General features: G+C 45.2%; 1 protein-coding gene across 2 annotated transcripts in view; it reads right to left on the bottom strand.

Moving 5' to 3' along the window:
* Positions 1 to 27,364, bottom strand: part of HOMER2 (homer scaffold protein 2) — a 59,960-nt gene extending 32,596 nt beyond the window's left edge. Inside the window, exons 1-2 of one of the 2 annotated variants that reach the window (XM_040600983.1) lie at positions 27,110 to 27,364; positions 3,395 to 3,551 (exon numbers count right to left, since the gene is read on the bottom strand). In XM_040600983.1, coding sequence (XP_040456917.1) covers positions 3,395 to 3,551; positions 27,110 to 27,204 — 252 coding nt within the window. In that variant the 5' untranslated portion in view covers positions 27,205 to 27,364. Of the gene's footprint in view, positions 1 to 3,394; positions 3,552 to 23,072; positions 23,504 to 27,109 lie in introns of those variants that run through there. The other variant, XM_040600984.1, reaches the window with a different exon arrangement.
* Positions 27,365 to 27,462: the final 98 nt, after the last annotated feature.

Here is a 27,462-nt window from a genome sequence, read left to right as displayed (position 1 = left end):
GATGAGTTTACTTTCTCAACAACATACAGGTCAATTATAATGTAATTATGGATATACAATCTATTCCCTTGTTTGCTAACGGTATCTTGGTTAAGATCATCCATATGGTACCACTTGTATGGTATCTGTGAAATCTTTTGCTATAAATTGTAAGCTACTGTCCACAGCACCTGTTTTTCTGTGAAAGACGCAGGATTTATAATACCTGTTCTCTTCTAGCTTTGCAAACACAAGGATTTAAAGCGGTACATGCTGTTTTGAATCTAGGTCTCCACTTTCCAGTGCTTGACTCCCCGGGCATTTCATGGGGTTCTGTGTCGCTGGGCTGGGAGGATCTGGAAGAAACCTGGAAGGCATACGCTCTCGCCTGGCTGCCCTCCACCGTAACTCCTGGTTTTCAGCATGAGCCTCTTGCATATCCCTCTGCAAGGGAAGAGTTAAGCTCCCTTGCCTTCCCTCTGCTCCCCATCTTTACTCCACTCCCTTTCTGTCCCATTTTCCTCTTTGCTCCAACACCCACCTCCCCACCTACCAGCCAGGCAGCAGAGCCAAGCAACTCCCCTGCCCCCCGCCAGCTGTGCTCACAAGAGGAGTTCCCAATATTTACGCCTTTAAACACATGGGCTCAGTGGTTCCCTTAATCCCTCTTCAGCCCAGTCCTAAACCCTTCCGCTCCCCCCTGCCCTGCAGCACCCCTCCTCCTACCCTCCTGCGCCCCAGGGGCTTGGGGACAAGGGACAGGACCTGCCAGGAACAAGAAGGGGACTACACCTGCTAGAAGAAGAGAGGATGGGGCTGAAGGACAGGGGACTGCGGAGGGTCCGGACCTTTGGGGACAGCAGCAGCAGCCTGAGGAAGCCACGCCTGTGAGAATCAGCCCACGGGGTTGGTGATGCATCAGGAGGAAATTAAATACTCATCAGGTTGACGTGATGCAGCCTGCCCCATGTTCTGCACAAGAGCAGCACGGATGTCTTTCAGCAGCTCTACGTTACTCTGCATACTCGCAATGCAACACACTGCCCAGAGCGGTATGTTGAACGCTAATGTAAAATAAAGTTTATGCAACCAGGTAACGAACAATGTTTAAGTGAAGTGCCCTGTATTCTTTACCACTTTGAAATACCGTTATTGTTACTACATAATGCCAACATAAGGTAAAAAAAAACCAACCACCCAAGACTAATCTAACAGCTGCATAAAAGTTGGATGAATGTGAGATTTCTTTGTAAGCCAACACGCATGGTATACATTTGTCTAAAATAAACTGTTAGAACAGCCCCTTTGCAGTTCAGACAACAATGAAGAGTTGTTAGAGATACATGTCCTTCGTCACTATCTTCCTTCTAGGGCCAAGACCCTTAATTTACTTGAGCTTCAGCTTTTTTTGTCTTTAAAACAGAGATAACTTCTGCCCGCAGTGATGCCATGATGCTAATCCATCTAGTATTTGCCAACACACAGAAGACTATTAGAATAAGTGAGATGCACAGAAAAGCAGGACAACACCAACTGATGCTCTCTATATCCTTCCTCACAGTCCTACTCAGTTTCATTTTTGGCTAGAAAAGTAGGTCAGAACACTAAACAATAGTTGTTTGAGGGAGAAAAGCAACTTGTAACTACTTTGGGTATAACCACCCTTCTTTTTCCAAATCAGCACTCTCAAAACAGACAGGTGGGGTAACTGGGGACCCTCCAGAAGCAAGCGTGAAGGCAGCATCTCTTCTCAACCTGTTCCTTAATCAGCAAAGGTTCAATACAAGAGGAATAATTCATGTGCCCAGCAATTGATTCTTGCTCAGGAAGCCCCGGGGGAGAATTTTAATCATGGAAAGCTCACCTTCTGTGCCACGCTAAAACAGGGGGGTGGCTCCTTCTGAATGTCTTTTGGGCAGATTAGAGAGCAAAACTTGGATGCCTGTCTTGTTCTCAGCACACACTTTGCCGTTCTGGGCAGGACCTCTGGCTGTGGGCATATGCTGCCCCTGCAGCTTCCCCCTGCCACATACAGTAATTACTTTCTTTTCATTAATTGGTCTTAATGCATGCATGCACATCCACAAACCAAGCGACCCACTGCTGCAAGTACAGCAGTTTTGGCTTGGAAGTCACGCTTGCCTGGGTTTGTAAAGCCAACAGCCCACTACCCTCGGCACCAGCTTCATCCGAGCACGAGCAGGACAACCTGTGGGGTGTAAGCAAATTTGGGGGGGCTCAGCTTTCCCCAGCAAGTTGCAAGGGCTGTGCGCACCGACTGCAAACCTAGGCAGCCAGGGTGGTTAGCTGCCGTTTCTGGAAATGAACACACCGGCACAAACAGCATAATGATGGTGATATATTAATGCTGTACCAATGTCAATGAAACATTACCATCAATTTAAGCAGGCAGTATGGCTGATTTATAAGCCAATATATAACCAAATATAGCACAGACGATGTTTGAAAAAAGTTTGTGAAACAGGCATGACAAATAGAAAAGCTTTATTAAGGGATGATTTCTGTGATTTCTCTCTCCCAGGACGGTGGTATTTTAACATCCTCATCCAAACAGGAACACAGATAAAGAGGCTATAAACCTGTCTCATTACCCCGTGGTTTGTGATTTGGCAGAAATGACTGATGGTTTCTGCACAGCAAAGAAATGTCCCAACTTACGCCTCTGACTGGGGTCTGCTAGGGGAAAGCAGTCACTGCTCAAGTCACTTTGGAGAGACTAATCAGAAGGATAAATGTAATACGCAATAAAACCAGTTGTCTGAGCAACCCATTCAATCACACCGATCAGGATTCTTACAGGAAATCCTTCCACACACTCTCTGGTAATGCAAAACAAAGTAAGAAAAAAAAAAAAAAAAGAAAAAAAAAAGTGAGGCGGGGAAAGCCTTCATGCCTAATTTGTCACCTAGGCTGATGAACTCCTGCGTGAAAGCTGAAGAAAATTAAGCACTAACCTGTAAACAGTTCAACCAGGCAATAGTGAATATGCATTGGCATTTACATTAAAAGCTCTAGTCAGCACATATCTGCCTCATCACTCCCTTTAAAAAGACCAATTTTTTTCCACCAAAAAGGCCTCAGCCTTACCTCCCTAATATGGGTGGTGGTTTCAGTTCCTACCATACAGACTCAATACGGACACTTAAAGCTCTTGGCTCATTAAGATCACAAAGTCAAATCAGTCAGAGATAAAGTCAGTTAGTTTTGGCAAAACGTTAGGTGCCCTGTGCTTTCCCAATTACCACTACAAGCGTCCACAATGGATTATATGAAAATAGAGAGTATTTATGAACTTAAGTGCTCAATGTGGCCCATTTATGTCTCTCTTCACACAGGCTGACAGTCATGATCCTCTCCACACAGTAAACACGCCGGGGTACCATCAGCCTCCTACCTTGGCTCCATCCACACTGATAATCCGATAGCTGTTTCTCGTGCTGTCATAGAAGTAGGAAACAGTTACAGCCTGCTTGCTTGCGGGAACCCAGTTCTTCTTCGTGCTGGGGTCAATTTGGAAGACATGGGCTCTGGTGGTGAAGATGGGCTGTTCCCTGGAATAGGGAGGGACAGGAGAAATGGATGCATGAGTCTGCAGAAGATGAAATGTCCCAGAAGCCCAGCCTTGACCAGGCATGTTGAAAGCACAAGACAGAGAGCACCTGGCAATCCCCCAAGTGAAAAGGCAGAGCAGTGATGCTGCCAAGCCACGATCCAGCCTTGGGTACCTCTCCTTGGCATCGCTAAGTAACATTCAACATCCTAACGTTCCTGCTGTAGTCCAGGCAGCAATCAGCTTTTTTTTCCCCCGTAACTTGGTACCCACCTTTTCCTCAAACTAGTTTTTTTCCAGGAAAGGATACTCATACGCATTCTTTCTTTCCCCATCCACGTATTTTGCCAAAAGCAATAACAAGCGCCCCCCCTCCCCGCCCCCAGCTGGATTTCCTCCTGCCACGCATTCCTGTGAACCGCTACCCACAGCCAGGGTTCCTCTGTGGATGCACCAAGGACTCCAGCAACCTACAGGCACAGTATAATTACTGAAATATTAATCTCTATCCTTAGAATCCCCCTGTTCTGTGGATCCGCATGAAAAATTCATCAGATGCAAAACCAGTCAATCATCCCAGGGAGCAAGGGGGAAAAGAAACACAACCAAACCCCTGTGTTGATATATATTGCCTTTCAGTTCAACTCTCAGAGGATGACGTACTGCCCCGACACTCCGTTCCCAAACAGCCCTCCTTGGCTGCTTTTTCTCATCAAGAAAATTGTGCACACAGTGGAGGGGGGTTTGATTTACCTTCAACATGTGACAATGCAAATCACACAAAAGCAGAGAAAATGCAGGACTGAAACAACTGAACATGGTACACCCAAAGTCACCCAGGCTGAAGATCAGAATTAAGACTTACTTAATGGCCATAAAACTAAATTGACTTCCAACTGTACCTTTAATCCAAGTTTAGAAGTGAACTACACATCGAGCTCTGCTGTGCTTTTATATACATTTTTATGCTTCTAGTTCTTAAATATATATACAACTTGCATATTAAGTGCACCACAATATATTCTTATCACATACAAAATATTACAACATGAATAGTTACACTTGACAGAATTATGACAGGATTCAAAAACAATTACACTACAATAGAGTTACCACCCAAAAATGTTTACCACGTGGAAACTGAAAAGGCTGCCAGGCTGAATTTTGCACAAAGCAAATAAAAAGACGTAGGTGAAAGGCCAGACAGATCTCTTGCTCCCATAAGCCATTCTTTCCTATTCATATAAATAATTCTCTTCTATTATTCTCAGTCCCATAGTTTTGGAACTATGTTTTATTACATTTTCTATAATCTTCAGCTCCTTATATATCCGCTAGTGCATTTTTAGAACAGAACAACTTCAGGTACTTTATGTAGGAACACTATCAAACATCACACTTCATCTTGACCATTGCAGCCAAATTAAGATATAGGGGAGTAAACTTACGAATATCAAACAGACGAAAGTGATTTAGGAGTAGAATTAGCTCAGGAAAGACACAGAGAACTTGCAAAGCCCAGCAAGGCCTCAGGAAGGAGAAAATGAAACAATGGTTTTCTGCTTGCAAGACATATGCAAAGTTTTACATTTTTCCAGGGGCTGCCATGCACAATATTCTGGATGGACACCTCTGCTTCACCCTGTAAAATATTCATATGAAATAAACTGAAATTACAATGGGACTGTCATGTTACAGCTGTGAAAGCATAGCATTTGCTTGAGCTCCTCTTTATCAGTACCTCACTGAACCTGACTCTCATTTCACATGCTAAAATCTATGCCGTCCTCAGCTGGGAGGAAAGAAGAGGCAGGTCTCAGTAACATTTTTTAAATATTCCATCATCCATTACACAGGGTTAGCAGCGTAACACCCACGAAGGTCGTGGAATTTGCCATAAAGAATGCAGGGAAGCGAAGTTTCTCCCAAGCAGCTTACGCTTTTACTCTAAAAATACATACTTTCTCCGAGTGAAGAATAATTCTGAATTTACTTTGCCTTTTACTTAGTTCTATATTTTTAAAGGATTCTATTAATAACTTCTTGCTAATGGTAATATGACCTATATCTTGCAGTTTGAACTTTCAGAAGTTTCCTCCTTGCAAACCTATTCCACAAAAAATGTTAACTCATCTTAACAATACCAGAACACACTGTTAAAACTATGCCTGGCCTCTCTGCAGCAGGAGCAGAAAGTATATGAAGTAAAACTGGAGATAATAAAAGTAGAACGAAGGTAAAAACTACCTATCCCCATTTTTTTCAGGAGTCTTGTAGCAGCTACTGTTGTCAACAGGAGCTGTATACATGCATCCAAACAGATAAATTAATAGATAATGAAGCTCAGGGCTTGAGATAGCCACCTATCCATTCACTGGGGCTTCTACTAAAAAGCAACAGCAAAACCTCACTATGTTTCTAATTCTTATGATTACTAAACCCAAAAAAGTGCATTTTGTCTTCCTGAATACAAACAGCAGCCCTATCACTCACAGTGATAGTGGGCTAGTTGATAAATTATTTTCTTAAAAAAAGGAAACGTGATGTGCAAACTTAAGCATGTTAGTGCATTCAAGGTAAGTGAACTGTTGACCTTCTGTTGAGATTCAGATTTGGAAGGGCCGGTTGGTTGCTCTCCACACACGCCTTTGCCCTTTCTGCTGTTGATGGCTCTACGGGGCAGCAAAGCCATAGAACCGATTTTTGACCCCCTGGACAAAGCGCCTCCAGGACACAGTCTCCTGGAAGGATCTTCCCAGTGCTGGCTCATCGTAGTTAAGCGAAGATGCATTTCTGCAGCCGCGCCTGCCCTGCTGCACTCCCTGCTGCCAACCCCCAGTCTGTGCTCAGCTCTTACTCCAGGGAGCTCAAACCCATCCGCAGGGCGCAGGAGCCAGCATCCCTGGCACTGAGAGTCGGTGCCACCACGCCATCCCTCACACCACGGCAGGTCTGCAAAGCCAACAGCACTGACAAACTCTGGTGGTGCAGCTTTTAACACGGAGGGAAATACCCTCCTTCACTGCAGCCCAAACTCCTTTGACCAGCGTAGCACACACAAGCAACTACAAAGCCGCGGCACTCCATTTTCCAGTGAAACGCTGAATGAGACACTTTTAAAACACACACCACAGCCTTACAGAGCTCCAAATTGAGCAGGGTTATGCCGCATTACTCATTTGCAACTTTTGACATTCAAGAAAGCACTTGCTGATACAGGAACGACTTTGTTTTCCAGGGTTTCTTTCATTTTATCAGAGATTCATCCAGTTTTATGTTTAAAACAACAGCAATGCTAAATTGAAATTCCCACAGCACATCCTGCATCATGTGAGCCCCTGTAAGCTGGGCGTTACGTGTGACTGCCAGTTTGCCCAGGGAGGCAGGGAGCAGTGGTGCTGCCAGCCAGGCTGTGGACTCATAAATCAGAAGACAAAGAGAATTTATGAATGTTTAAAATCTCATGAATTTTAACCAAAGTTGTTAATGATTGATTAAATACTCTTAAAAAAAAAAAACTATTTAAAAATCAATTTGACAGTAACATTCACTGTTTAGAGTAAAGCTGCCTGAAAAGCAGTAAATGGAGACCTAAATTATACCTAATAGTGCAGATTAAGACAGGAAATGCACTTTGGTAAGTTTTTATTATTAAATATGGCCAGCATGTTTCATAAATATGATTGCAATTTTCAAGTAATGGTTTTACACATTTTAGTTGACTTCTAATTTCATTCCCATCCTTGCACCATATAAGACAAATCTCAAGTGAAAAACCTCCATTAATGTGGAAGTACGTCTTAAACCTTTTCTGAAGATTTCAAAAAGCAAAACCCAAGACTCTGGAGCTAACTAACTGCACCCACAGCTGTGTGAGATACAGTATCACTTTCTGGTTAATGTACAACCACGCCAAGTTTTACAACTGTGTGACTAGCTGCAAGCCACATATATTACTCTTCCTAATCAACAGGAATGAGTTCTCACTTAGGAAAAGTTCAAATTATTTAAATCGAAGTTCCTTGTTCATCACTTGTATCATGAGCACCGCCAGTGATTTAAATCATTTCAGCTGTAAAGAGCCTTTGCTGACTGGCAGCCAGCACCGTAAAAGCTGTGGGGCATCAGTGGCTGATGGAGCGTTGGCACAGCGAGCCCTGGCAGGGCGTACGTCTGGCATCCAGGAGAGCTCCGGACCCCAGCCACGTGTGGGGCCACATGGAGCCAGCTCCAGCTCTGAACAAGGCACTGATGACATGAACGCTCCTGTACTGGAGCAATCTTTTTTGGTAGTAAATACGACACAGTGACTCAGGTGGGTGCCTGCAGGATCAGCGCCCAAGTTCTTTTAAATGCACAAAGTGGCCAGTACGCATCAGGTGGGTGCACTGACCAAGCAGTAAATAGAGCAAAGCAGCTCCTTCACCTGTTGTAGGATCTGTATTTGTCTATGTATTTGTGACAGTAGCCCTGGTACTCCACCAGGTGCAAAACCACTATCTGCATATTTTGCTAAAACTTTCGTTAGCAGGTCACATAAAATCTCTGGGATAAGGATTCCTAGTTTACAGGACCGGATTATTTGTGCTCTCCGCACGCTAATACTAATACACTAATAGTGCATTAGCTGCCTAGTTTACCAATTAGAATAAACCTATTTTTTAAAAGAACATGTCCTCACAAAACTGCCATTTGGTGGAGGATGCACGTGCCTGCAGACAGCACGTCAGCATGGAGTTTTTGGAACGTGGTGCTTCCTGCTACAGGTCAGCATCATGCACATGCTGACATTTATATTACATGACAGTGCCAGCAGATCTGCAGTGATTTGCTGTAACAAGTATTTGATAATGAGAATCTTTCAAGAAAGAAGAAGAGTAGGTACAAACACAAAATCCTACATTGTGACGTACGCCCCGTCACTGGTCATCATACAAGAAATTTTATTTGCCAAATGCACCATGATAAACAGTGTCAATAGTTATCTGGATTGAGCAACTGCCTGACAACGCAATAAAGAGAACTAATCCTTTATGTATATCTTCATATAGAATGTAGTCTGGAGTGCCACTTGTATTCATTTATGATAATTCAAAAATAAGCAATGTTGCTAATAAGAGGCATGCTGTTCCCACAACACCCCTCCCCAGGCTCGGCCAGCCGTGCAGGAACAGCTCACCCACTGGCCACCCGCCCTCAGCTCCTCTGCAAAAGCAGGACGGTGATGCTGCCAGCTCCCAAAGCCACCGAGCATCACCTGTGCCTCTGGCTTCTCAAAAATTCATGCACAGCTCCAAAGGCTAAGAGCACATTAGCGAGGCAAACCCGTGCCTTTGGTTCCAATCAAAACTGAGTAAATACATCCTGTTCCTTGAAAGCAGCAAGCTCTCCAGCCGCTCCTCCAAGACCCCAGAAGTCACTAAATGTCCCTTTTCTGGGGGACTGGGGCTCCCAATTCCTCAGGGTGCCCAGCTGCCCTGCCAGGCTCCTGCTGCCTTGTCTTTCTAGATTTTACTGTTGCATGATGGCCCCTCAGTTCACAGATGGAGATTTTTCTCCTATTTGAAATGCTCATCTTGGTGGAAGTCCAGATAAGTAATGACGCCTAAAGATGACCTGTGAAAATACTGTTTCTCTCTACCCATTAACACTACTCACTTGTTCATATACGCCCATCTCAAACTTTAAGAACCAACCAACCCCTCTCCCTCAAACACCAAAACCCAAGTAAAGGCAGACCTCTGATGCAGGACAGAACTGCCGTGGGGACAAGTCACAGCCCGTGGTGTCGCACATGGTAATTAGCACACCTGTTGCAGTTTATACACAAAATTAATCTTTTCTCAAAGCAAAAGAGTCCACTATCCTCCAGCCTGTTATCCCTACATATTGAAGGCTCGTGCCATCTTGAATAAAATATTTTCGGGAAGCAGAAAACCACATGAATTAGCTTCTCAGTGATGGCTGAGGACAAAGTTGGAGGACCCCTCCTCACCTTACCACACGTGCTCCAAGTAATACAGGCACATCCTCCCTACACTCACCACAAACACCACACGTTCAGCTGTGTCAGCCCAGTTCCCTGACAGACTGTAACCCAGCGCCCATCACTGCCCATTTCATGGCTGGGGCTGGGAACCAGTGTGGCAGACTGGGCACACTCGGCACAGGCAATGTGCAGAGCTGGGGAGAGATGAACACCAAGCCTGCACGTTTTGCAGATGCGGTAGCAGCAAGCCAGCATCACGAAAGCAGGCAGCTTGCTCTCTTCCCAAACTGGCATTGCTAATTAAACCAGGTCATTCAGAGCTCATCGGCTGCGACAGGCAGGTTCTGGTGCGGGCTGCCAGCACACGCAACCAGCAGAAGCGAAGAGCCTGTTTCAACTTGCAAGGGTGCAAAACTCACAGCATGAGGCAAGCAGGTGGGTAATGGTTCCACTTTACACCTGAAGAAACAGCCATGGAGAGGTGAGATGGCATCCCGGGATAACACAGCCAGTAGCAAGCCTGGAAATAAACTTAAATCACCTCATTCCCTCTCTAGCTTTTCTATCACTATCGTTGCAGGGAAGTTTTATACCAGATATACCCAGGGAAGGTTTCGACTATGTGAATTTAAAAGGCTAAACCAACAGCTGAATATTTGCCACTCAACAAAAGAGACTATTGTAAAAATTAACAGTCTTTACAGACCAGAAAGCAGCTGCTGGTGGTTTTAACAACTGCTCCTACGCGATGTGGAGGAAGGTGGGACAGGATGTCAGCCCTGCAAACCCCCTGCCTGCACCCAAGCGCTGGTGCCTGAATGCACGTCTGACCAGAGCCACTGGGCTCCACAGACCCGGGCAGCTCCTGTCTGACCTGCAACACAGAGTCCTCCTCACGCAGGCAAATCCCACAGCAAAAATTACTTGGAAGGACAGAGAAGCAACCCTAGGCAGGAAGGTGAGCGCAGAGAGAAGGGGGAGGTCTTGGCATCTGTTGTACACAAGGGATGGGAGAACCAGCGCAGAGCAACAGGCTGGGCTAGCAGGGGGCAACTGCACTTGGGTTTTGCTCCTCTTTTTTCTCTCTGTAAGAAGAAAGTGCGGGCACCCCTTAAACTGCATTTGTCGGTACTCTGCTAGCCAGGCCCTGCGCTGCCGGGTGGTGTTCCCCACCGCAGGTGGAACCCCGGGTACATAGGAGGGTACAGCGAACAACCGAAAAACCCTGACAGGTAGGAGAGAAATTACATCATCCCCAAAAAAAGAGAAAACAAGAAAGAGGAACAGCTATTTTTAAAAATATAATTGACCTGAGGTCCTTCTTTTTAGTCTTTTAGCTGTTGAAATTCCCATTTTGTAGGCAGACAGGTCTCCTCACAACGAGGTTGAAAAGAAGTGCTGAATCTGGCAGCAGCACTGATAGATGGAAGGGCGTGCAACTCGTGCACATAACCAGTGTCATGATTCTCTGGTGCCCACTTTATACTAGATTTGGTATCAACTTATCTGCAGAAATATGTGAAATTCATGCAAAAAAAAATAAATCTTTTTAGCTCCCTTCTTTTACAGGCATTATTATTTCAACTGACAGAATGTAATTAGCAAAAGTGCTTCTTGCATTTGTAAGAAACATAATAGTTCCACTTACTTCAAAAAAATTAAGAAAAAACCCTAGCTACCTAAAGAGGAATTTTCCTGTTAAAAGCACAGACGTTAATTAAGCTAATTTTTGATTTGTGGCTGAGTTAAGTCCAAAAGAATAAATCTTGAGTACAAAAGTTCTCAGTATAAAAATCATTGTAACATCTGTGAGGTCTCACAATACCATTACGCCTTTATGAAGTCAATATACAAATTAAAAGCCTTAACTTGGGCGGGGAAAAAGCTCACACTTTATTTTTGGGCTATCTCCAGAGGGCTATTAATCTTTCAAGACACTGTGAACAAACACTCACACATAAGTGACAGCAACCAAGAGGATCCTCAACTAATCCTCCACAGGTAAGGTTATTTATCAGAAAAAAAACCCAAGCTGTGAGACACATGTGTGTGAAACTGGTCGTGTTACTCTGATTATCTCAGAGATTTTTTCCTGCGAAGATGCTGAAAGAGGACGCATAAATTTGCACCCCTGGGTAATGTTTACACAGCCTTCCATTGGCATAGGGATAAATTCAACCCCTATTAAACTGAAAAAAATATTTGTACTCTGTTTACCTCCAGCACCTTTCCTACCCATGTTGACAAACGAGGCTGCATCAGCACATAAACAGACCCCCAAAGCCTTCCTGTTTTTCTGGATCAGTTAAAAATTACATCCTCTGGGTTCGCCCCAGCCCCAGTAGAGTTAATGCTTTTAGCACAGCCTCTTCTGTGGCACAATGTTTGCATTGTAATATTTCAGCGAGAGATTGCCACTGTAAATTGAAAGCGTAAATCTTGGAGCGGAGAGCCCAAGCCTGTAGGAGCAGGGGAGCAGCCTCCCTCTGTGCCTCGCCTGGTGCCAGCACCGCCACCCGGCCACGAGCCCAGGGAACACCGGGGTCAGGGTCATTGCGGCTCCCTGAGCTTTGGCTCGCATGCATGCGCCAAAATTTACCCCATGCGGCTAGTGGGAGGAAAGATGAAGCGCTGGCACACGCTACCCTTGCATTTTACACGTTGGGGGCTGCTCTGGAAAGCTCTCGGCAAGACCCTCTGCTGCAGCACAGGGATGCTCGGGCAGGAGGGAGCCCACAGGAGCTCATTACAGTGGGGTGTGCAGGGCTGAGCCAGCCCACGGGTACCCCACGTGGGGGAAACGCTCAGCTCACCCCCACAGAGCACACACTGGCCTCTGCTTCTGTCAGAGCAGCCCAGCCGAGCCCGAACAAAACCTCAGCTCTGCCCCACCATGAATTTTCTCACACACAGGTAACACACCATGGGGGTGGGTTGGTTTGTTTTACAAAGGAGAAATAAGGACCCGGTGTACAGATCTGAACTGTGTCAAGCTCCTTGAGCACCATCCATAAAAATAAAATAAGAGGCAGCACTCCTCAGAGCCCTCACCCACGCCACAAGCGCTGCTCAGGAGCCCCCAGCAGTGGCCTTGCTGGGAGACATGAGATGTCAGCAGCCCCAGTCGCTCCCGGTCCTCTTCACCCCACATCAGACAGCATACACATCTACAGTCACCATTGGTGAGAAACGATCAAAGAAGAGAAAGTAACGTAGACACAACTCTGGGGGAAGAGAGCAATTTATTTTGCATTTGTAAACCAGCAGAAAAATCCTTTAGCATGCTAGTGGAATCTTTATCGCTATTATTATTAATCCTTTGCATTATGTCTTCTGTGTGGCAGAAGGCTAGGGATACTTGGAGGTTGTGCATGCTATTTGGTGTTTGTTTAAAAAACAAAGAGATTAAATGTCAGAGGATATACGATCAAAATACACTGTACCTACAAAGAGAGACTGAAGTGAAAGACCACTTGTGTGTCTGTGCATGTGAAACCCACCGACACCACCAGGGCAGCATCTTTATGTTCAGGACTTTTTCTCCTCCCATGCTGTAAGAATTTGCATGGCAAATGAGGTTGCCTTCGCACAAAGAAATCTGAAAAGTTGATTTTATTCAGTAGCATAATCAAGGCCTCACTATTGCAAAATAATATGATTAAACACTCCATTATTTCAAACACCACAGAACTAAGCGGATCTTTGGAGGGGAGTACTTTTGTGCAGTAATCCATGCATGTAATTATCGATATGCTTTCCCATGCCCTATTCAAATGTTCTACCCTGAGGCTTTTCTTCCACTTATACTAGGAGGGGGGAAAGCCAATCAGTTCAGTTTAAAGAACAAGTTGTATAACTTTTTGATCTACTGCCTAAAGGATCAAATAAGGAATTCTACCAACCGTAACGTCAGAAGCAAGCGATAGGGCTTTGCCTGTCCCAGTGGCCACCACTACGTGCAGGCAGCACGGGCAGGGCACGGCATGTGCCCTATGCTGGTACACGCTGTGCCCAGAGATGCTGCCAGAGCACCTGGGCTGACAAAACACTCGGGTCTGAGCGCTTTATTAGACTGCAAGGAAAAAGGGTGCCAACAGATGGTTTAATAACACAAGGATGCATGCCTCTAATGAAATATAGGCATGTAAAAATTAAAAGCAATTAAAGAACAAGCAATTTACTCCATGAGAGATCAGAAAGATGCAAACCAATGCCCACACTGGGTTTTTGGTACAGGTATCAACTTGCCTGCGTTAGCAACAGCACTGCCACGTTTAAACAGATTTGTTGCTACCAGCCTCCTCCTAAACAAACTGTCTAGAAGACAAAAAACACGAAACGTAGTCAAGAACACCAAAGCCTGTGTATCAAAAATAGTAAAGAGAGGTTCCAGCAGAAGTGCACCCCCTGTGCTCACAGCCTGGAACCCCCAGATGCAGTTGGGAAATGTCAAGACGCTGGGCACAAAGGAGCGTGGCTAAAGCCAGCGTCACTCCCCACTCAATGCAGTTTAAATTAGACTATCTGGAAAAAAAGCAATTTCCATTTTCTGGCAATTTTAATAGACTAATACAATCAACAACCAGAATATTTTGGTTGCTGCTAGCACACAGGCAGCACCTCTCTAAGGAACTGGAGGACACTGTTCTTGAATCTAATGTATTTACTAGCAGCCAGTAAGATCATGCAATGACACATTTCTTCTGCTTCAAGTTAAAAATACAAAGGAAATTTCAAACATTTAGAAGCTAACGTTATTCACTTTAGTCTTTAAAAATGTAACACCATCTGCTGCCATCAGATTTACAGTACAGATCTCAGATATGTACATTTATTTGTTGGTATAAAAAGCTGTCAACAACCCCAGTGCAAAAGTGAAGATCCTCTAGTAATCTCCTGAGCTTCAGAGAGAAAAACTAAATCTGAAAAACTTAACCAACAGGTTATTCATAAGAAACACAGGATCTACAAAGCGAAATCACTACTCCCCTTGCCACAAAAAAACCCAGTATCAGTAGACACAAAACTAAACCACTGCAACTTGCTAAAACTTCAAACTCTGCATGTTTGCAAGTAACATTAGGAGAAACTTATCCCAGAAATTCCTGAACCTCAGTAGCCACCTATTTCTGATCCCTGCAGTCCTGCTCCCTGGGGAACTTCCAATTTCTGCATGCCAGTGCCTCCAACCTTGTGGGTTATGCAAGGTACAGGTTGTACGAGGTGCGGGCTACGCAAGGATTTAGTTTCAAGTATCAGCATTTTTCATGCAATGCAGGTTCTATAACTATGGGCTATAATGCAAATATGCGGAAAAAATGACATTCTCCTGTCAGCAGAGTCTCAAAATTAGTGTGGGCTGGCTGAAAATTTGTAGAATAAACAAAACATAGCACACATTCTTATTATAAACTTATTATGTAGTATGAGTCTGGGTAATATGTAAAACCAAACAAAAAGTTCAAGTTATTTTCTGGATATGCATTAGCCATTATAAATCTAAGCCAAGTTTTAAGGGGGTAGCAGTCCTGAGCAGCCACGCGAGGACACGCAGGGGCTACACTTGTCCGAGTGGTCAAAAGTCAGACCCCTTATAGTGTCAGTTTGTTAATAATTTTAAAACCAAAAGGCCTTGACCTTTTTTCAAAAAATTATTCATTCTGCTGAAAAGCCATCTTCTTACTCTCCTGAGGTCAAACAAGAGATGTTGGAAAAATAAATTCTTACCTGTATGATGTTAATGATCACATTTCTCATGCTTCTTACATCTAGGGTTTTGTGCCTTGGAATTTAATACAACATGAGAGGATTTAATAATGATTTTTTCCCTTGTGACATACTCTGTCATGCTGATATTTCTTGATTAAAAGACTGCAAGGAAATCTAGCTTCTCCTTATGAAATTAAGGGTCTACTAGACATAAAAAACCAATTAGTGCTACAAAAATTAAGGCATAACGTTTTCTCAGTCTCATTTACACCAATATAGACTTTTTTTTGTTTCTGTCAAGGGTGAAGGATGCAGTGAACGACAGGATTTTTTCCATCTCATTTACATATTGATTGTAATAAGGTCAGACAGGTAGGCCTACACAAGTGCTGATTCTGTCAGCAGCCAAAGTTGCCAGGACTGTGAATATTGTCACTTATAGATTGATAAATGGACTACATGGACTAATTGTATTTCAACATCCCTGGACAGATGGCAGATCTTACAGCCATATGGTGATTATTTCCACTGTGCTGAAAGTATATTAACACTTACTAAAATGTTTAAAGTGGTGAGATGATCTAAAATAATTTTTCCATGAGCTGGAACAAAAACGATGGGTTCAGATGGGCTGGCACGCTGGGGCTGCGCTCTCTCCCAGGATTCCTGTTCGGTGCAGGCTCAAGGGCCTGCGGGTATCACACAGTTATTGATAAAACTGGCTGTGCACTGGGCCCTCAGCTGGAGTACAGCGCTGTTGTGACAGCCAGGGGATAACATGCCTCATTTTAGCTATTCTGCCTTGCCCTTATTTAGTTGCCACTATTTCCTGCTTGATACGCTGGCTGCCCTGTGAGTTGGCAGCACTGATACATATACTTCCTTTTCCCGGTGTTTTTTTCCTAAATCCTTCTCTGTTCTCTGGTTGAAAACACGTTAAAGTTACTGTCCTGTTTTTAAAAGGAGCCACACACCCAGCCCTAGCCCCATGCAAAACGCAGCGGAGGACTGCCCAAACCACGGACCGTCAGGGTTTCTGGAGCGGGACTCTACATGCACTATACACAGCTAGCTGTCCCCATGCCTGCTTCCAAAAGAGGAATCAACTGGGAGAAGGCAGAACGGTGCCCCGGCAATCCTGTGAAACAAAACAAACTGGCTGGATGGTGACCAGAGGCTCATCCTGCTCACTGCCGACTGGATAAGCCATTGGTAAGTTCTGCAGTGCTACTTCAGCACAGAGCTGGAGCTCATCGTATTTACCAAATGCAAACAAAGCACTCAACGGATGATACGTCACGCTGATACGCATCCCAGATGACACAACCTGCTTATGGCTGCATCCTTTACTAATACTTTTGCTGCGGGGCTTTGAACCTTTTGTGAGATTTATGCAGCAGTGAATTCACCCTTCAAAACAACAGGACAGTACATGCAGGGGACCTGACCCTCTTCTGCTCCAAGTTACTGCTTATTTATACCAAACAAACGTGAGCAAAACCAGCTCATAAATTCTAGACAGATTTTCATACTAAACTAATAACCCATATTACGCAATTTAAATGACTTTTGACCTTATTTTCAGAACAAAATTGTGGGTATTTATTTTAAAATAGGATTAAAAATCATGGCTTTTATTCCACAGTAATTTGTTTTGAGTGCACTCTCATGGTAGGAGATTCCTTGCTAGCGGAAGCAGACACCTCCCTTGCTGGGGGAGAAAAAAGTTTATGTACCAGTTTCCCCTATTTGCCGTAAGTACATTACAGCAAGTCAAGAGCTAGAAACTGCACTCTTCATAGTCCCTGTGATCTAAAATTAGTGCCTGGTGTCAGTATGCAGAATGGATCAAGTCCTCACTCAGCCACTGAGGATAAGGTGCCAACTGGTGAGAAATTCCTACTATGCTTTTTGCACGTTCACACTTTAGCACTCTAAGAATTAAATCAATTTGACTTGTAAGGCCTCTGTTACAGATCTCTCTAAACACAGTTTTCTTTTAGGAAGCTTTACTACCCCAAAAGGCAGCAAAAGAGCATTTTAGTTGTCCGTTTCTCCCTAGACAACCCAGGCTTACCCTGTGTTTTTCCATGTGCCTCCCCAGCCAATGCTATGACCCAGGCTTGGAGCTGCTGTCACCCTGGGCACTCCTCCCTGCAGGGAGCTGTGGCAGCTCCGTCACCACAGGGGAAGGAGGAAAAGAAAAGGAGGAAAAGTAACTTAGATCCAAGGTGCAAATTTTGGACCACGCTGTTTAACTCGTGGAAATCAGCCGTTCCTTTACTGAATAAGAGGCAGCACCGAACCATCCCAAATCATTCCCAGCAGTTGTGTGACTATTTTCTCTTCTGGCCAGTAATTCAGAGGTCATCCCGTAAAGCAGCTGAAGAGCATAAACTCTTTCCAGTACAACCTCACATCACATTAATTTAACAGTTATTGGAAAATGTGTTGCAAATCAGCATAATGATACTTCGATATTTCATGGGAGAAGCCTTACAGTGGTGCACAATATTGCTCTACCTCATGAGGACAAGGATGCCAATTCATAAGGCAGGGAGGAAAGACCAAGCAGGGAATGCAAAGTGGATTAGATATTCTGATTCTGTTCCAAACTCTAAGCTTAAAATATAAAAAAACTCTGGCAACTTCTCCCCCATAGAATTTGAAATGCTAATTTCTAACTCAATGGAGAAAAGTTCTTGCAAAGATTTGAACAATGCATATGGAGTATTACTGCTCTGAGACTGAAAAATTCAGAACACACCTTCTCTGTAGAGAGAAAAAGCAGGTAACCACAACTGCAGGAGAGGCATTTACCCCAGGGGTCATAAGGAGTTCAGTCCTGCTGAAGAAGGAAGCCTTCTGCAAAACCATAAGCTTTGCGGAGAAGTCTGGGGAGGCAAAGCAGGGCGAGAGAGATGGCTGGGAGCATCCAACTGCATCTAAGTCCTTGAAAGCTGATGCATCTTCCATAATATGCAATTTTGAAGGTCTCAAACACCAGCTGCTTAGAACTTTCTGTCTGGGGAACAGCTTTGAGGATCGCACAGAAACTTTAAAGACATTATTTGTCCTTCAGATCTCTAAAAAGAGAAGGTGGAATTTCGCGTTATGCACAAACACCCATTCCCCTGCTCCAAATCACAGAGGAAGGTGGAAGAGGCACAGAGGGGAAACGGAAGTTTCCCGAGGAAGCACGGACTCATGCAGACTTCTGGATCTGCCTGGGAGGAGGAGAACAGCCTCCCTGCCGACCCCAAATCACTCCCAACGCAACATCTCCCTTTCTGGAACCTAGGACCTGACCCCTGCTCTGCAGCTATTGTGTTTCATTGTAACTGAGATTGGAGACTCAAGGTTTTAATTGAATTTCCTTGAATTTGGGTGGGTGTAGTGAAGTGACAAATCCCTATTCTCAGTCAGGCCAGTTTCTGTTCATCTTGAAAAGGACCATAAACCAAATTAGACTCCTTTTTATTCATTAGCATTTTTAGAAGGTACCTTAAATACAAATTTATAAAGACCACCTCTATAAACAACAGGCAACAGAAAATCAGCTGCCTCCTGTAACGGACTACGTAAGTGGCAAACAGCTGTCAAACACAAAATAATCATGAAAAGAGAACACTCACTCACCTGTGTGCTGTAAAGTTTTAGGCAACTAAATCTCCTTTATTGTTTCATAAAAGAATAATTTTCTCCCTACCCCTGCTGTAGAAGAGGGTATTATTATGACAATCATTGGATTATACCTGTACATAAATAGAGTCCAAAGATGCTTTTAGCTCCTCCTTGTATACCCAAGGGCAACAGTTGTGCCCTTGGGTGTATGTTGTGCCCATGAGCACCGCGGGGTTGTCCTGTCTGGGTCAGAAACCTCCTGGCAGGTCAGGGAGGAGTATTTTGGCTTTGGGACTACCAGGGGTTTGGACTACGTTAAGGTGTACGAGATGGGGGCGTCACCTGGAGGGGCACTGCACAGGTACATCCTGGTTAGAGATGGGGTGATGTCAAGGCAGAGACAGGGGAACAACTACGCTGTTACCACCTTTGCACCAGTGTCTGAACTACCTACCAGAACAGATCTGTTGATTCATCTTTAGACACCACTATCTCTGAAAGGAACAATAATAAGGTGTCAGACTCTCCCCACGTTTCCCACGCATTCTCCGAGCAGCCCGGAGCCTCAGCGCAGCCCAGAGTGCTGGTTGGGGACATTTTGCACGTCTCAGCAAATTTCTGCCGTTATTTTTCAAATGCTCTCATTGACAGTTTTCAATATCACAAAACAGATCACATGTTCCCACTTAAACAACTGCAGGGAGACATTTTAGATGTCTGCAACAGATTTATAATGGGAATCCAGAATGCAAAAGCCTGAAAACCAGGGAATGAAACAAAGGCAACAACAAAGTGCTGCCATTACAGGTTACAGAGCAACTCACCAAAAGCGATGAACTTGAGTCAGTCACTGCAATGCAATTAATATAAGCAGAGACAAGAGTGCATCTTGAAGGAAAAGCCTTGCTGAATACTCTCAGCTCTGGCTACACTACCTGCCCTTCTTCTAGGGAAGAAACAATAAGTAATGAATACCAAAAATAAGATGCTCACACCCCCACATAATAAAAATCAATATTTCCCTTCAGAGCTACGCAAGATTTAAATTTTGTATTTTTTTCCAAAAAATACAGCGTTCCATATCTGAGGAGAATCTACTGCAAAGTGTTAAGCAGAGGCAAACAACAAGTATTTACACAGTAAGTACCCATACACACCATTTCACAGTCTACAAGGAAGAATCCTCAGTACAACCAGAAGCAGCTTTAGGGAAAAAAAAAAAAAAAAGTACAAGCTGGCTACATATTTTTAAACATATTCCATAGAGGCCTTTGCTGTCTTGCTGCATTGATGTACTAAACCTCGCCTGATAAGAATGCAGTTGCAGGACTTCTATTACTATAATGCAAATGCTAATGGGGAACAGCACCTAGCAGCTCCCAGGGGCGCTCTCAGAATCCCTGATGCACAGGCAGAAAAGTGCAACTTCTACAGAAAATTTCCTTTTGAATTGCAGCAGGGTTCAAGTTTCTAAATCCTGTAGGCTGCAGTGAAACTTCCAGACGGAAAGAAAACAGTTTGTCACTTCAGAAATTCTTACAATCTTGCATTTTGATAAGCCACGTCAAATAAATAAAATCAGACTAGCGTGTGGGGGAGGCAGGAAAGGAAGATGCATTGCCACTGAAGTGAACAAGCTTTGCACAGTAACCAGCAGTCACTTCTGCTCACACCTCCATTGCCAGGCCCTCTTTTCCCCTGTGTCAAATCTGCTCGCTCTTCATGATAAAGCCACAGTTGTTTTGCAGCTAAAGCTCCTAGTCTTGCCAGCCTTCAACATGAAGCCCACAAATCCTAGAACACCTACACAGCAGAGCCTCCTGCTCCCCTATGAGTCATTAAGCAGGCTGTCCCGCTTGGTGATGTCATCCAGCAATATCCTTTTTTTTTTAAAAAAAAAAAAACAAAACAAATCCTAAAACACCTTGAGCATCAATTATTCAAAATATCATCTTCGGCGTAATCCTGACCCCAGTGGCAAAATTATCATTACGACGCATTTCCAATTGATGCAAAAGGGTCCAATAGCCCCTAATAGTTGCTGCGTCAATGAGGAGTAAGCAGCACAGAGCATCCAAGCCAGCAGCAGCGGGCAGATTTCTCTCTTACAAACAGGCAGAGAGCAGCTAAGATGTGTCATCAAAAATATAATCAAAGATCAACTGCATCATCCAATCTCATCTTGTACATTCTGCATGAGTACATATTACACAACCCCTACTCACGCCGTCTCTAACCTGTGCTGGGTGATGTGTGGCTATGGCACAGCAGAAACCTTCCCTGATACTAATGGTCTATCCCCTGCCTAATTGCGCTTGCCATTAAAAGTGATTCTTTAATGCTCAAGCTTAAACGCTTCCTGTCTTCGTTTGAAGGCAGTGCCCTTGTCACATTCTGAGATTTAATAACAGGATTGTCAGCTATTTACAGTGTACAGCTGAATTATCACAGAAACATAGTTGAAATATGTTCCCCTAAGCACATATACATCCTAAAGAGCCACGACCAAAACACAGTATAAACAAGTCACAAGCTGTATTTGCAGCGTACAAAGTGCACAAAGGCGACAGACAACACTGAAGGTGAAAGCAGACAGAGATCTGACCGGGCAGCAACCTTCAGGGCCAAGGATCTTCTCCCTCCGCACACGCCCTATCACAAAGTCAACAGGAAAACCAACAGCTGATTCAAAATGCTTACGTGTTCTTAAGTAATGTCCATGGGCGAGGCTATTTATTGTAGGTACTGCATTAACAGAGCCAAATTAATGAATACAAATACACAGCGCTGCAGAAAATCTAGATGCAAAACCAGGCTGATGCCCTTGCTCTTGAGTTCTCGGCAAACTCATTGCTCCTCTCTGCCTTTTTCAGTCATGCTGGGAATACGCTTGAACAGTTTAAGACACATCGTCAGATCCTGAACCAGTCAAAACTATTTTCAGTTTAAAGGAACTGAACATCAAATAATTCTTTATTTCAAATGATGCCTTTATTATCAGAAGAGCTACCCACCATCCTCTTTTCAAACAGAAAGAAAGGCTTGAGGGACATCCCAACTTTGTGGAGTATATTTATATGTTTTTTCTCAAGTGAAAGCAACTTGACTACGATCATTCTCTTAACATTAAGTTTTCTTTCTACAGTATTGTCTATATGCGCAAATTTTGGCGAAATTTGCACCCAGGCACTCAAACTAGTTGTGGTACTGGTAGATTTCTCCTATTGTAATTTGCTGAACTTATCTCTAGCAGACCCTACAATTATTTTCTTAACCCACTGTCTTTTTCATGCGAGTAATTTCTTCATCATTTCTTCCCGCTACTCTTATTAGCTTGTTTCATAATTTCTCCCAATCCCATGTTTTCCTTGGAGCTTACTGACACAGGAGATTTTTGCGCAAATTCAGTTATGTGCATCTATCTGCACTATACAAACTCCTCACAGAATTGTGTGAGAGGCGACAAGGTCTCTCACTTGATGGCAGGCTTGGATGAAACACTCCAACATCACAGGTTTGTTCACTCACTTGAACACAACCACACCAAAATCCTAAACATACACAAGTTCATATGATAATCTTAACTATTTGCTCCTTTTTTTTTTTTTTTTAATTCCCCACACCCCACCAAGCTCCCTGCCTCTCTAACCTTATATAAATTGTGTTAAATATAAGAAAGGGACTACACTTAACAGGTTTTATACACACTGTTGAGGTCAACTGAGTTTTACCATCCATTTCAGTGAACCCAACATACTGCTCCAGAACTCAAAAGTTCTCTGGACCTGACTTTTCCGCTGGATTTTGTACAGACACTTTTATCCATACACAGATATACCAAGTTCCCCAAGTCAGAACAGCAGCCATCTATATCCACGCTGCAAAATGGGAATAGCTGCATAAGGAACCACGGCTGTGAGGAATCAAGCAGCCCCAGCCAGCTGCTTCAAAAATCATGAGATTAACAGCTTCAGCATCTATCAAATCTCAGTCGCTTTCCTTGAACACCAACACCATCAGCAGCTGGGCGATGTCCGATACCACCTGCCCCCCCGAGCTGTGTTAGGAACTGAAGCCGCTGACAGAACCTCAGAGAAGCCCCCGAGTTCACAGGACTGGCTCAGCTGCGTTTGGGCAGCCACTCACCCCAGCCCCGCTTTGAGGGACGCTGGCTTTGCAGTGAAAGCCGGGTGCCGTTACCTGCCCGCCATGCCTAGGGTCCCAGGATGCCCCCTTCCCTCGCAGGCAGATGGCTCCAGTAAACTTTGGAGGGAGCTGGCACAAGATTCCCGTGGATTTCAGCAGGAGCTGGACGACAGCCAAGGTGAATTTCCTCTGCAACGCGCTACTCCACGCTCCGGAGCTTCTTAGGCAAAGCTTATCACCATGGTATCTGAAGTAGTGCTGGTACCAGGAAAGGCCAGCTTGAACACCGTCCAAAATTAATGCCTTCCTATAACACTAGCTTCTTCGCATCTTCGGCTTGTCTCACCGTCTTCTTTCCTTGTTCTCTCCCATTCATTTGCCTTTCACTCCCCAAAGAAAGCCATGTGTTGGCTGATGAACATTACTATTGCTAACAGCAGGAGAGTGCAAGGTGGGCTTTTCTGATGCTCTGAAACGTCACTGCATGATAAAAACATTACATATGACTGCGCTCAGAAATACAGACCCCCAAGTGCACCTTTTCATGAAAATATTACAGGAGGAGCAGAGTTTTGTTCATGAGTCTAGTCTCCTCAAGATGAGGTTATTTCGTTGCTTGATCCAGGCTTGGAAATTCGCCTTTTCCCACCTCCCTGGAGGAAGGTGCAGGCTCAAAGCCCGTCTGGGGGAGGTACAGATGGATCCCAGCTGGACAGGACTCATTTACCATGTCAGCCCCCATGGAAGCAACACCGAGAAGCCATCTCATCTCAGCCAAAAGGAATGTGTGCTGCAAGCTAGTTCATCATTAACCTGTACAGCGCACACTTCTACACCGTTGTACAGCTTTCCGCAATAACTTCTAACACTCAGAGGCCTGATTTTCATTTTGATATGATTTATAAAACAGATCTGAAATTCAGTTTTATTGCTACAGGTTGTTTAAATTAGTTGTGTTTTAATCCAACAGATAATATAAATAACAGCTTCAGCAGCGAGTGATTTACAGGTCTAATCCAAACTGGATACTTGTCACACGCCTCATAACAAGAAGTATTTTGTAACGGACAGATAAGGAAATACTAAGATACTAAAGAAATTAAAATAGTAAAATAACATAAGCACAGATGAAGCAGCTATCCAATATCTTCTTAAATCATCTAATAACTAAACCTGAAGCATCTTTCTAACTGGGAAGTTAGCTTAGACTGCTTAAATTGAGGCCAAACTGAATCCAACCACAGCTATTAGAAGAGTAGGTACAGCTCACGAAGAGGCGCAGACCAGGGAGCCACCTTCTTGGCTGTTAGCCATTGGCTTGCAACACAAAGAGGCAAACGGGGTGGTATTTTCTGACAAAGATTTCTGCATTACACTGTGATTTTCAAATACCTAAATTCTGAGCTCTGACACTACTGAAGTAACAGCAGTTAGCAGATAAGATGGGTAGAAGAAAGTGGTAATTTAGGTAAAAATTTGTTCCCTTTAAAGTAAAAATTTGTCCAGTGAGTTCCTTAACAGTGTCTTGACCCAAAGACAATGGTTTTCAGCCAACAGAGACCTTCACATTGACTTTAATGGGCAATGAAGCAGATTTTTTTTTTCCCTTTGTCTGGACCTCTTTTTTACAACATTGTTTTCACATTCCCTGCATTAACAGGCATTATTTTTTGAAAAACATGTAAATTGCTTTTGTAAAACTTGACACTACCTTCCTGCCTAGTAAGTTGAACTAAAACAACAGTTTAAATAGCTCAGCTCACAGCTAATAAGCAATTTAAATAGCTTAGCTGAGCTCGAGTAACTATATCAGGTTTCATAGCACCACCAGTCACTGCCAAATCCATAGGCAGCATTTAAATGAACCATTAGCAATGGTCACCCCCCCAGGAAAGAAAAAAAAAAAGGGGGGGGGGGGGGGAGAAAAAAAAAAAAAAAAAAAAGAGAAATATTTTAAGAGCTAAGAGTCAAGTTATTGTCACAATTTCTGTGAGAACATGCCCCATACATGACACCAAAACGTGCCCAGGAAGCAAATCCCACTGGAATGCCTGGGACAAAATATATTCTTTCAAGAAAGACTGAGCTTTGTGCTCTGATCACAATATATTTCACAAAGAGAGATGAGTAAAGAGGTGCCCATTTCACAGAAGGAAAAGCTGGAGCACGCAGAGGTGAAGGATTTGCCAGCAGAGGTGGAACAGGGAGGAACCTAGGGGAGTTGCTCCGGCATCACATGTGCTGAGCCATGGCTGCAGTAACACAGTCACAAAAGCACTTCCACATTCTCTGTTTCAGAAAGGTGAATGGCAAGATGATGATGTGAGACACCAGCAAAATGCATATCCAAAATCCACCTTGGCTGCACTCTGTACAGAGTGTACGAGTGTGTACAACCCACGCCGAAACCCTGGGAATGAATGATGCTGGGAGCCTGAGCTCACGTACGCCAGTGTAAGACTGAAATAGCTTACTTGAAATGAAACACATTAAAACAGGATACCAAACTAAACCGGTGAATGTGCCTCATACCTGTACAAGTCCGCATGACCCAACGCAGCGTATGCAGCAGCGCAGACACAAGCACAACCAGAGCATTCAAAAGCCTTCAAGTCCTTTGCAGCCTGAACAGCTCTGGAGGCAGAGCAGGACCACACTGAGCCCAGAGCTACGACGGACTTACAAAAGGGGGTGGGGGACCACTGTGACTGTCCACTCAATTCTCTCCAAGCCACAGTTAAGCTTTTCAGCTAACCTGATCTACCAATATGGAAATGGTTAAAAATGACCACAACAAAAACACCTGCCTTAAGAGACACCCAAGTAAAGTGACGGACACAAGTTTTCCTTGGATGGATCTTTCTGACCATCCTGGACTCGGCAGCACAGCGCTGCTCCAGCCAGGTTTTGATGAGTCCTTCTCCAGTTTCTATTTTATTTTCCTGTGCAACTTTACATAGTTAAGAAGCAGATGAGCCCCTTGTAATCCTGAAGTGAAACACAGGGAGATTCTCACTTAGATCTTATTTCTCCCTCTGTCCTTGTTAATTCCATTCAGTACTCCTGGGTATCAAATTCTGACACATGCATGGCATTTTAATTCATTATTTATCCATATTGTCTTTAATTATATCACTCTGACAAGAATAAAGAGATCTATAGTAGGAGTTTGCATAGTTGGAAGCGACATGAAGCAGCTCAGGAACTAGAGAGCGCTTCCTTGCCACATGGGGGTGAGGAGAGGCAAGGAAGGGAAAAGGTGTAAGAGAACATAATAGGATAAAAATAAAGCAAATTAAATGTGTGGGTTAGGAATCCCCCAAGACACTCTGGTCGAGAGGATCTCAAACCTATATATAGATCAAGCCAAAAGCACAACATTAACCCCTGTTTCCTGATACTTATTTCACACGCTGCTCAGATGCCAGCATATGGGGTTTGCCCCCTCGTTAGAGGGTAGGGAAACCGCAGGGCTGATTTTGGAATTATCACGATGAATTCTCCAAGAGGCCATCACATGTGATCAGCGACTTTTGGCATGTTAAAAACATGAAACAAAGGGGGGGGGGGGTGGGGGAATATTTGCACACATTAGCGAACAACTGGCACAGTTCAGGCAAGTTTATGGTGCCTCCAGCCGCCGAGGGCTCCCGCTGAACCCCAGCGCGGCACACCGGGCCGTGCCCCCCGCTGCCCGGCGCGGCGCGCACCCCCCGCCGCGCCCTGCCCAGGGACCGGACCCCGGCCCGCACCCGCCCCGCGACACCCCCGGCTCCTCCCCGCTTCGCCCGGCGGGGATCCTGCCCCCCGCGACGTGCCGGGGGCGGTCTGCCTGCGCGGCGTGCCCGCTCGCCGCCGGCTGGGGCGGGAGCCTCCCCGCCGCCGCTCCGAGCCGGCGGGAAACGATTAATTACGCTGGAAGCGCCGGGCGCGCTGGCGGGGCGGCCGGGCTCCCCCTGCGCTCCGCGGCGGCCGGCCGGGCGCACCTGCGGCGGGGCCGGGGCGGGAGGCGGCGCCCACGCGTGGGTCGGGGCGCGGGGCCGGGGCGCCGGAGGCGGCGCCCACGCGGGGCCGGGGCCCGGCGGACTCACCCCATGTCTCGGCACCTTTCGGCGGTGGCGGCAGCACTCCCGGGCGGCTCCCCGCGCTCGGCGGCCAGCGGCGGCCGCGTCCCCACTTCGCACATGCGGCCGCCCCGGCACCGGCACCGGCTGGCTGCGGCTGCACGGCGGCGGCGGCGGCGAGGCGTCCTGCTCCTCCTCCTGCCGCCTCCCTCCCCCCTTACATAACCTCCCTCCCGGGCGGCGGCGGCACCGAGCAGCCTCCCGCGGCACCCGCCGCCCTGCCAGGCGGCAGCACGGGGGCGGCGGGGCGGGGCGGGCCGGCGGTGCCTGCCCCCGGGGCCCCTCCGCCCCCCGCCGCGGGCCCGGGCCGGGGGCGAGAG

Source organism: Falco naumanni, chromosome 7 (genome assembly GCF_017639655.2).
Source record: "Falco naumanni isolate bFalNau1 chromosome 7, bFalNau1.pat, whole genome shotgun sequence".
Classification (NCBI taxonomy): domain Eukaryota; kingdom Metazoa; phylum Chordata; class Aves; order Falconiformes; family Falconidae; genus Falco; species Falco naumanni.
Note: the sequence above shows the minus strand (reverse complement) of the source record. Positions and strands in the feature narration are given on the sequence as shown.